The sequence below is a fragment of the Vulpes vulpes genome, chromosome 4 (assembly GCF_048418805.1).
Source record: "Vulpes vulpes isolate BD-2025 chromosome 4, VulVul3, whole genome shotgun sequence".
Taxonomy (NCBI): domain Eukaryota; kingdom Metazoa; phylum Chordata; class Mammalia; order Carnivora; family Canidae; genus Vulpes; species Vulpes vulpes.
In genome coordinates this window covers 66,100,841-66,112,784 of record NC_132783.1, presented here as the reverse complement: position 1 = coordinate 66,112,784, position 11,944 = coordinate 66,100,841, and the positions used below count along the sequence as shown (strand labels likewise).

At 46.0% G+C, this 11,944-nt stretch overlaps 1 protein-coding gene across 2 annotated transcripts in view; it reads left to right on the top strand.

The window, feature by feature from the left end:
• Window positions 1–9,903: 9,903 nt before the first annotated feature.
• Window positions 9,904–11,944, top strand: part of NTPCR (nucleoside-triphosphatase, cancer-related) — a 28,918-nt gene continuing 26,877 nt past the window's right edge. Inside the window, exon 1 of one of the 2 annotated variants that reach the window (XM_072755960.1) lies at window positions 9,904–10,127. In XM_072755960.1, the coding sequence (XP_072612061.1) occupies window positions 9,919–10,127 (209 nt within the window). In that variant the 5' untranslated portion in view covers window positions 9,904–9,918. The remainder of the gene's footprint in view (window positions 10,128–11,944) is intronic. The other variant, XM_026008702.2, reaches the window with a different exon arrangement.

Sequence of the window (11,944 nt, the reverse complement as noted above, 5' to 3'; positions counted from 1 at the left end):
TTTTCATGTAGCCGTTTTGCATTTAATTCGATTTTTCCTTATGGTTATAATCCCATTATACTTGTAATATCCTATGCTTCCTTTATTTTACATTACTTGATAGTATCTTTCCATCGTATCAATGAAAATTTTTCTGATTGCAAATGACTTAAGTGACAGGAAGACTTTCTAATCTCATATGCCTTGGCTCTGGGTGTGGGTGATTCGGAGGCTCATTACAAGGAACAGGTTTGCTTCTCCGCTGTGATGTGCAATGCCAGCTTCTTCCTGGCCTCCACATGCATATGGGGGACTCCAGGGAGACTCAGGGACGACTCGGGAGGAATCTCATAGGACAGCTGGCCTGGCTAGGGGCCCCCAGGCTGCAACAGAGCAGGAAGCAGTCCCCAAAAATGAAAAAGGGTTTACATGCTGGACAAATGAAAATCAATGTGGAATTCGGGAAAACAGAATGAGATAATGTCTGTAAGAGCTTAGCACAGTGCTGGGCACATAGGAGGTGAGCTTAATAAACTTTAAATCCGATTAAGAGGAGGAGGATGAAGAAGAGGAGGAGGAGGAGTGTTGTTTAAGAAAGATTAATCTCCTCAAATCTGATTTATATCTGGACACAGGAAGAGGCAGTGGCTTCTGAGGAGTAGGCCATCCTGGTGGTCTCTTGATGTATTATCAATCCAGAAGAAACACAGGGCGAGAGAACAGCCTCTCTCAATCCAGCAAAACCCAGACTGAGAAAACATATAGGACAAACTAGCAGTTTCTTTAACAAGAACAAAACAAGAGATGGAAGGGGTCCTTTTTGTTAAAGGGATACAAGATGTTTCAACTAATTAAAACCTATGAACCTTATGTAGGTCTGATGTAAACAAAAAAAAGTTAATGAGCTCATTAGGGAAATGTGAGCACTGACCTAGTATTTTACAATATTCAAAAATAATGCTTTAGATGGGGTAATGATACTGCGGTATGTCTTCATTAAGTACCCCAATATTTTAGAAAGGCATGTTAATGCATTTATTAATGAAATTGTATGATGTCTGGTATTTTGCTTGAAAAAGTCCAGAGTGGGTTGAGGAGGAGGAGGAGGGAAGGAGGTTGCACAGATGAAATCGTATTAGCCACAACGTGATAATCGCTAAAGCTGGGTTTGGGTTCATCAGGCCTCTGATTCTATTCTCTTTACATTTTTACATGTTTGAAATTTTACGTAATAGAATTTTAGAAAAAGGAAAAAAAAGCAAAGCAACCTTATATAAACACAAGTCTAAGAGATGTTTCTTAGGGGGAATGTAAGTCCTAAGAGAAGGTACCAGTTACACAACTGGCATGTTCCCCCTCCAGGCACAGAGGAACTCTGATTGACTTTACAGTTTATAAGAGCTTCTCCATAAATAATTTTGCTTCATTCTTATAGCACACGTGAGTGTCCTGCCGGGCAGAAATTTTATTTTTTTCAGTTATGGATGTTGAGGCCCAAAGAAGTTGAATGACTTGCCTAGGATAAAGTAATAATCTGGTCCCAGCTCAGTGACTTGAATTCCCCATTCAGTGCTCCTTTCATGTTTCCAAATGTTTATTTCCATGAAAAGGGGTCACCCTCCGTTGTCACTCATGTGCCTATGGCAGGATGGGAAGCCAGGCTGAGAGGCAGCTCAGGTTTTGCTTTTGCAGGTTTGGAGTGTCACATCCTGCTTGGTAAGGATGAGCAAGGTCTCCACTATGAAGCTTCAGGTCTGCAGGATGGCAGGGGGCTGTCTATCTGGGGTGTAGGGGCCATATGTGTGCAGGGTTGGGTGCAGTGTGCAACGTGCAGTGTGGCACTACACAGCCCAGTACTCCTCCTACCCATGAGCTCAAGCACCACCACACCACTTGGTCCTATTCTTTCCCACTACCCCTCCCACCCTCACTTCCCTGCCTAACCAGTCTGCACAATTGGGAGAATGGCCCTTCAAAGTCCTCTGTCATCCCTTCAGACACACTCTGACTTGAGGCAGCTCTAAGAAAGGAGCAGAATCCTGGGCCCTCCAGCCATCTGTGCCAGAAGTATCCAGTTGGGGCTCTTTCCCAGGGATGGGGAACACACATGTCTTTATCCTAATCAGGCCTGTGGGGCCATAGGAGGAGGCCCTGGAGATATTTCACCAGCCTTTAAATTCAGATACCCATTTGCCAGGATTCCAGCTATAGTGAAAGCTCTCGCTGGATAGAAGGTTCGCCTTTGGAAATCAAAGTTGTTCGCAATAGTGAGGACCTCCCCACCTGGGCTCGCCTCCCTTTCCCATCCTCACTTTGTTGGCAACGTGTCCTCTGCAGCCCAGCTCAGGAGCCCTTCTCTGACCATCACAGCCTTTACTGATCTCTTATCTTTTGCCTGACTTTCTATATACTGATTTTTTAAAATTTTGTGTTCAAATACACATAAGATAGGATGTACCATCTCAACCATTTTTAAGTGTGAGATTCCATGGCACTAAGTACATTCCTCGTATTTTATAACCCCCATCCATGCACAGAACTCTTTCCATCTTGCAACACTCAAACTCTGTCTCCATTAAACAATCCAGATAAACAATATCTTCCATCCCCCTTATCATCCCACTTAGTATCTTTATGAATTTGACTCTCCTAGGGACCTCACACAAGTGAAATCAGACAGTTGATGTTTGAACAATCCAGGTTTGAGCTGTGTGGGTTCACTTACACGTGGATTTTTTTTGATGATACGGTGCTATAAATGTATTTTCTCTTTCTTACAATTTTCTTAATAATATTTTCCTTTCCTCCTTACTTTATTGTAAGAATATAGCACATAGTATGTATAACATACAAAGTAGATATTATAGACTATTTATGTTACTGGTCAACAGGAGACTATTCGTACTTAAATTTGGGGGGAGTCAAAAGTCATACATAGATATTTACCTGCTCAGGGGGTTGGCACCCCTAACTACTGTGTCATCCAAGGGTCAATTACATTTGTCTTTTTACATCTGTCTTAATTCATACAGCATAATGCCCTCAAGGTTCATCCATGTTATAGCACACGTCAGAATTTTGTTCCTTTTTAAGACTAATATTCCATTGTGTGGATGGACCACTTTGTTTATCCATCCATGCATTAGTGGGCATTTGAATTACTTCCACCTATTGGTTGTTGTGAAAATGCTGTAATGAACATGGCTGTATAAATATCTCTCCAAGTCTCTGCTTTCGGTCCTTTTGGATATATACCAGAAATAGAATAACTGGATTAGGTGGTAATTCTAAATTTTTGGAGGAACTTTCATACTGTTTTCTACAGCAGCTGCATCATTTTATATCCCCACCACCAGTGCACAAGGGGTCCAGTTTCTCCACCTCCTCACCAACATTTGTTCTTTTCTGTTTTTCTTTGTTTAGTAGCAGCCATACTAATGGTGTAAGGTGTCCCTAATATTGATTTTTATACAGGTTCCATTTCTGTGACTATCTAATTATGTTGTGTGTGTTAGTATGGCTTCCAAAGTAGATCATATGTATTTTAGGGCAGAGCCTCTCATATACACCTTCATTATCCTAGAATACCTTCTAAGCACTCTGTAAACAGAAGCGATAAATACAACTGATGACACTGACGTTACATTTCTTCAGAATGCTGTTATGAGCAGTAGGCTTCTACTATTCGTTTTTATTTCTTTCCCAAATATATTTAACGTAGAGGAAGATTTTCAAAAGTGTTCCACTGAAACATAAACTGTTGAGTTAGAAATTCACTTACTTACCGAGCATTTACTGAACACCTAGATCCTAAGTGAATAAGCCTGATTCAGTTCCCTCTCTCATAAGCTTTCAGTCCAGCAGAGGAGAAAGTTATTAAATTTAAATAACTAATTATTCATTACGACTGTGGTAAGTAAAGTGAACTAGAAGTACAAGAAGCTAAAGGAGCTATATTATGGACACTTGGCATGTTTTGGGAAATCAGGAATGATGGATAAGTGTTAGCTAGGGGAAGATGATAAAAGAGAGACAGAGAGGCTGGGGGAGGGGGGGGGCGGGATTTGAAAGAAGAAATAGCATATGCAAAGGCCTGTGACAGAGAGCATATGATTCCTGGGCATGTAACATCTCCTCCACACCAAGCAGGAGCCCTAGGAAACCCAAGGTTGGGCTAACCCTCCTATACAGCAATACCATCACTTCTACTCTCCTGCACCAAGGAAGTATGAGCGCATTCTTAGCGTCTTGCTGGGTTATAACCAGGCAGGAAAGCCCAGAAGCCAATTATCCTCAGTTCTTCAAAGGTGAGGGTCAGTGGAGCAGTGAACAGGCCAGGCTTTGAGTCTCTTCCCAATAACTCCTTACTCTACTCTTGACTCAGTTCAGAGCATCATCACTACGTAAGGACTAGAGGAGGGGTCTTCAGTTAGAATGGATTCTGTCTCTATGAAAATCTGCCCTATCTCACACTGGGGTGACCAAAATCAAGAATCCAGGATCTTTGTTTCACTAGCCAGTTGGGGGTTGTTTATTGGGGGGGGCGGTAAGAACAGAACCTCATTTACTTGTCTGTCATAAATCAACAGTCCATATATCCAACCCCACTGGCTTTCAGACTTTGCATCGTGATAGGAGGTGATGATGGGAAAGGAATCAATGAATACTGCCCCTCTGTGAAAATGAAACACAATACCATTTTATTGTCCTGAAAAATGTAAACACAGTCCATCACAAAAGTCAATGTGTAACACAGCATGGGGGTCAATGTTACCAAACCTGGTTCTAGTCTCACCCTTAGCACCTAATAGTTTTCGGACTTTGGTTGGGCAGGTTATTCAGTTTCTCCAAGGCTTGATTTACCTGTAAAGTGAGGGTTGGGTGGATGTGACAATCTCTGCCTTACAGGGCATATACAGATTCATAGGGTTAATATATGTCCAGTGCTTAGTTCATGGGAGGTCCATTTTAAGGTAGTTTTAAAATATGCTCTTTTAACAATTATCCGGTTTGAGAGTACAGTCATTGTCCCCGGTATCCCTTCAAATATAACTAGCAGAATACCAGAGCCTGGGACTGCAGCTGGCCTGGAAACTTCTAGGATGGTGATGTAGGTGAGTGTACACGTGCAGATGTATGAGTGGTCTATCAGGCTCCACTGCTGTGTCACACATTACCACACATTTAACAATTTAACATCCCACCCCTTTATAAGCTGACAGTTCTGGAAGTCAAAAGTCCAGTCACAAGTGCATCTGGGTTTTCTGCTCAGAAGGTGTGTGCTGGGCTGGGTGCTCATTTGGGAGCTCTGGGGAAAAATCCATGTTCAGATTCATTCTTGTTCTCAGCAGAGAACATCTGGGGGCTCCTCAGAGCGATTCTTCCAGCCAGTGCACTGGCACTCTCTCCCCAGCCAACCTCTGTAACTTCAGGTGACCTTGGTGAAGAGAGATGGATGGGACAGTGTGTGTGACCCTGATGGGGCACCACAGGGCTATGGCTGGGGCTCTGCTGTTCCAGTATTTAGGATGTCACACTAATCAACTCCATTGTCTGTATTAGAAAGGGAATTATTGTAGGTGAGTGCCCTCCCCGATTTGTTGGTCAAGCAAAGTCTCACGACTGCTACTTCACTACCTGAGTATGACTGTTTAATGTTACCTAAATTACACCAATTCTGTAAGGCCAGGAAAGCCTGTGTGACTCTCCCACCCCTCTGCCATTGCTCTACCTCTTCCCTGTCAGGCTGGTGCTGTTTTCAGGGATAGCATTCACTTACTCACTCATTTACTCACGAAAACACTTACCAAGCACCTATTTTAGGTGTCAGTGAATGCATGATCATCTCTCATCTGGATTATTACAGTAGCCTTCTGACAGTCCTCCTGCTTCCACCCTGCCCATCTGCAGTCTATTTTCCACATAGATGCCTAAGGATCTTTTCCTAAAAATAACTTATATAATGTTACTCCTCTGTTCAAGACCTTCCAATGGCTTTCCCACACAGCTATAGTAAAAGCCAGAGTCTTTACCATGGCCTATAAAGCCTGAAGAATCTGGGCCTCTGCTTCCACTCTGACCTCATCTCTGATCCAGCTCTCTCTCCCAATCTTCTCCAGCCACGCTGGCTTGCTGCTGTTCCTCCTTCAGCCAAGTACTCCTACCTCAGGACCTTTGCACACACCAATCTGTCTTTCTAAATTGCCACCCCTCAGACTTCTACAAGGCTCACTTCCTTCAGAGCTCTGCTCAGGCAGTATCTTCTCCGCGATAATGAAACACAATACCATTATATTGTCTTGAAAAATGTAAACACCTCGAGCACCCTCTGTAAAATGCATACACACCCTTTGCATTCCCCATTCTTTTGGTTTTCTTTTTCCCATGGCCTTACCACTATGTTTCATTCTATCTACATACTTTCTCGTCTATTTGTTTGTCTCTCCAAACTAGAATATGACCTATATGAGGGGAGACTCCGTTTTCTTTACTGCTGTGTCCCCCAGCACCTAGAATACTTCCTGGCATGCAGAGGGTGGATGAATGTGCTGTAAGTACTACGTGGCATGCTGTGGATAAACAGATGGATAAGAAACGATCCCTCAGGGTCTTGCCTTTTGAGGGCTTCATAATTGGGTGGCAAGAGTAGAGGAATTATATAAACAGATTCTTGTGGTGTCACCAGATGGGGTGCTGAGGGAGCACTGGTGAGGGGTCGGGGAATCAGAATAGCCTTCCCAGGGCAGTGACATTTGAGCCTGTCTTGCAGGTTGAGAGGGGACTCCCCTTGACTTTCTGCTTCAGTCACATTGGCTGATGGCTATCTTCACTCCTGAGGTGCAGGGAATGACATGGTTAAAACCAAGAGGAAGAGGTCAAATAAAATCTTGAGTTTATGTGCTCTGAACTCTTGGATCATTTGCTTCCTGGAACCAATCACTGAGCCAGAAAGATGGAATGCTCTCATTGGCCAGGCCCGGGTCATATGCATCCCCCTTTTCCTCCCTGCACCCCCCCCCCCCCATGAGAAAGGGTGGAGAAGGAAATCCACTCTTTAACCACAGGGTCTGGGCCTGGGGAAGGGATGACCCTAAAAGGAAACATAGGCATTATTTCTACATGGGGAAATAAATGCTGGGGGCAAAACATGGTGATCACTTTTGATTTTCTCATTTTCCTCTTTTCACATTCTCGGTAGCTGTAATCTTTGTTCTGGTCTCAGTTTTCTTGTACTCAGGATGTATCACAAACTACATTTCAGAACTCTTGTTCCGTATCCAGGCCAGGGAGATACCAGTGGATGTTAGTGAGGGTGTGTGTGTGTGTGATGTTGTGATGCCTTGATGTGGTGGGAGCGTCCAGGCATGCTGGACAGGAAGAGGTGGTATTGAGGGTGTAAGCCATCCTTGCTTCTCTATGGTGAGGAGGCCAGGAGGACCAACGGATCAGGCTTCACACACAGATTGTGTTAAATAGGCTCTGTAGTTATGTACTGACAAGATGACTTCTTCAGGAATAAGATCCTATATCCAGAACAACTGAATGATTAAAGAAGAAAACAGCTTGCACACTGCCTTATCTGTTCTGGCAGCTATAACAAAACATAGACTGGATGACTTATAAATAACAGATATTTCTCACACTTCTGGAGGCTGAAAGTCTGAGATTAGAGTGCCATGATGGGATGGGGGCCTTCCTCTGGGTGGTAGACTTCTCTTGTGTCCTCACATGGTGGAAGGGACTAAGGATCTCTCTGGGGCCTTTTAGAGAGGCGCTAATTCCATTCATGAGGCCTCCACCTTCATGATCTAATCATTTCCCAAAGGCCCCACCTCCTAACACCCTCACTTTAGACATTAGTTTTCAACATATGAATTCATTTACATTCAACCTATATCATTTACTTGGAGAAAGCCCTTTGTTTTGCTTCTTAAGTGCTCTTCCATCTTTTTTTTTTTTTTTTTAAGATTTTATTTATTTATTCATGAGAGACGGAGTGAGGCAGAGACAAAGGCAGGGCGAGAAGCAGGTTCCCTGCAGGGAGCCCAATGAGGGACCATCCCAGGATCCCGGGATCATGACCTGAGCCAAAGGCAGACACTCAACCACTGAGCCACCCAGGTGCCCTTCTGCTCCATCCTTTAACTGTAGAATGACCAGCCATCCTGTTTTGCCCAGGATAGAAGGGGTTCCAAAGACAGTTTTAAAACTAACACAGTCCTGGCAAAGCAGAGATATAAAAACAAAACAAAACAAAACTGTGGTTTTTTAGAACTTTTAGGATTCTGAAATCATAGGAAATCTAAACATGTACATACAAACTGCATTAATAAAGCACTATATCACATCTTACCAAAAGGGAGACCACACCCAGGTGCTACAGGAAGAATTGAAATCACTTGTTCCTTAAGTAATTCTACCATGGTTCAATTTTAAGCAAAACTTAGACTCATCACAATACTATAATAACCTATTTATTCTAAAATGTGTTCCTAATTATTCTCTAATATAAAATATTTCATCTATTATTGATGTATAACACATAGAAGAAACTGTATACATCCAAAGACTCAGGTCAATGAATTATCAGGAAGTTAAGACACCATGTAATCACCCCAAAATAAATCATTTTTATGGGGAAGAAAACTGACATCCAATTACAGAATTTTCTTTTTGCTCTCTGAGACAGCGATTCTCTACATCTGGAATCTGTATGTTCCTTGAGTTACCTAAACTAATGCCCATTAGTAGCTACCAGAATGCCGGTATAACGTCAAAAGACAAGAATCCAACTTCTTTTGATCCTTGCAAATTATAAATGGGGTTTTATTGATGGGAGTTTTTACATAATTAGCATTTAATGTTTAAATGTTATTGATACAAATAAGAGTGCATTTATGACGGTGTACTTGTTTCCTTTCTTTTGGAAACTTCTATGGGTTTGCTAGGCTGCATCAGCTGTTCTTGATTCCAATTTGCATGAGGTTAAAGATAAATGTAGGTGGAAAGCCCTACATTACCGGTGATGCAGCTTTATAAATGTTGCCAAAATGATGGTAACAACTACACCGTACAAATCTTACTTTTTTGATGATTACTTTTTAAATAGCTAAAAATCTAAGGCCATCTGACTGATGTATAGAGCAGGCTAAGGGGAGCCCTGGAGGTCCTGTGTGGGCACAAACCAATTAAGTTGAGCACTCAGTGAAATTGCTTTCTCAGCCAGGATGGAGAATGATTGATCACAAGTCAAACCGTACACTTGTCAGACTGAAAGAGTTTACAGGTAAATTTGGCCCAAGGCCATTGCCACTTCATTTCGCTGGCTGAAACACTTCAGGTGGGTAAGTGAGTTGGGGGAAAGCCACTTAATTCTTTGTACATTTGAGATCCTCCACCTGAATCTTGCCTCGGTTTCCATTTAGGGTATAGAGGTAAGAAAGGCCAGTTTCTGACCTCCATGTGCGCAAAGTCCGCCTAGACTAGTGGTTCTCAGCCACAGCGCACTTTAGAAGCTGCTGGTGCAGATGCTCAGGACGCACAGGAGAGCAAACACTCGCGCTCGGAGGGAGGTGGCGCCCAGGCACCAAGCTCCTTTAACTGGTAATTCTGCTCGCAGCCAAGGCTGACAGCACCGGGCAGAGCTGGGATCGGTGAAAGCCTCCCCCCTTTGCAGGGAGGCTCCCAAGACCTAACTTCCAGAAGCGCTGTCCCCGCAGCCCGCAGCCCTCGGTCCGGGCGTTGGGTCAAGGGCCGCGCCCATCTGCCCCCGCACCTGTTTAGGAAGAGACATTCCAGGGCACGTCTCCTCGGAGACACCCTGCACGGGCCTCGCTTCGAGGTCTGAGGACCAGGACCCGGAGAAGCCCGGACGCCCACGCTCCCCACCGACCCCGTAGGGGCGGACCTCGCTGAGCAGACACCAGCAGCCAAGGGCGCATGCGCGAGAGAGACCGCCGCGGAGGTCCCGGCGCGGACCGAGGCGGAGCCCTGAGGCGCATGCGCGGCCGGCGGAGGCGGGGCCTGGGGCCCGCTGCGGGGCGGAACCCGGATGTGACCCAGCCCGTGACCCAGCCCGCGACCCCGGCGGGGGCCCCCACCCGGGCCCAGGGGCATGGCCCGCCACGTGTTCCTGACGGGGCCCCCAGGTAACCTGGCCCAGGTGTCGGCTTCCGGGAGGCCGCGGGGGTCGGCCGGGGCGGGGGCGGGGGAGGGGGCGTCCGTGCTCCTGGGGAGGGGCGGCGGGCCCTAAAGCTCCCAGCTTAAACCACGGACCCAGAAAGCGCGATTTTAAGTACGAAAGATGCCATTAGACCCGAGGCCGACGCTGGTAAGGAAAAGAACATTTTGGTAGAATTCGGGCATCTCCACGACGGTGTTAAAGGCCGGGGTCCGCCGGCAGCCGCCGCACTCCGGGCTGTGAACCCGTGAGACAGCAGCTCCGGGACGCCTGGTTCTGGTTCTGGCTCTGGTTCTGGTTCTGCCGACGGCCCCGGGGGCCGCATCCTCCCGGGAGGGGCGCGGACTTTCACCTGGAGGATAGAGAAACGCAGGACGGAACACCCCGCTCCTTCCCGGGCCCTTGCAGGGGTGAGGCCGCGGGGGCGGACCGGCCCCTCCGTTGCGGTCACTGGGCTTGCCCGTAACCCTGTGCGGTTGTGCATAGATGCGACAGTGCGGTGGTGCCACGGGCACATGGTGGTGTGGAGGGCACATGGAAGAGGGAGCAGAGGCCCTGCACCTGGTGAGGTGTGACCCGGGCGGGCCAGCATCAGGCGGTAAGGCAGAAAGATGGGCCTGGCGTGGAGGCCGGGGTCTGTTTCTTCAGCTCCTGCGCAGCACCGTGGGCCCAGTGTTGAAGTTAGCTGAGAGTTCAGATGTCAGAGATTGTCGTTGGGAACCTAGAATCGTCTTTCACTTTATTTTAATGGTTGTGTTTTAAGTAGCAAAGGCCACACTTAATATTGTAAACTTTGGAATCTTATTTTTTTACCAGGCAGTGGGGAAGCTGTGAAGAGTGTGGTTGGAGGAATTTCTGACACCCAGAGTACTCCGTAGTCCTGCAAAAGACTGTCCTCTGGAAGTTGATTTGTCAGTCCTTTATCGGAAACTGGGAATGCCATTTGCTCAGCAGGCCGGCCCCGCACCGCCTACTGTGTTTCATGACAGAAGTGATCTGTTCCTCTCCTCGTTCCTGCCTGGGTCCTGGGGGTGGCTGGGCCTGAGGTTGGCCAGGTCACCACTGGTTCTTCTTCTTGTCCCTTTTTTATAAAAGGTTTATGCACACACAGTTGAAAGACTCAAATAATTTTCTGATATAGCTCTGCTGAGCCTGTGTTCAAGCCCAGTCACCCTCTTTCTGTCCATCTTCCTGGTACACTTACAGTGTAATTTGATTAGCCCAATACATGTATTAGCTGCTAATCACAGAAGAGCCATGTAGCCAGTGATCTGTAGCTTTCCGTTTATGTACGACTTTTATTTTCCCCCTTTGGAGTTAGAGTCTGGTGTTTTGTTTTTAATAGTTTCTATCGTCAATTCCATCTCAAACTCTGCCTGCTGTCTAAATCTAATCTACATACTCAGGTCATCAGGTAATACATCTTCTCAGAGAGGTCACTTTGAGTGACCTGTCAGTGCCCCACCAGGGTGTCCTTGGCACTTAGCATTTTTCCCAGCTTCCAGCTGTGACTGATCTTGGAGGGCTTTCTCTGGTCACTAGATTCTACTATAGCTGTGCACAGGGCAGGCCTGAGAGGGCCAGGGATTCCTGCCCCCCAGGAACAGTCTGGAACCCGTGATAGATGGAAGTTAGTGGGTAAACTCCCTTACTTCCTTACCCCTCAGACAGGAGAATGGAGTCACTGTCTAAAACTGTCTCCTAGGATTCCCCAGTGGGATTAGCTGCCCACAAATGTGACTTGCTTGATAATGCAGTTACTTCCCTTGAGGTCTTGGGGGTCGA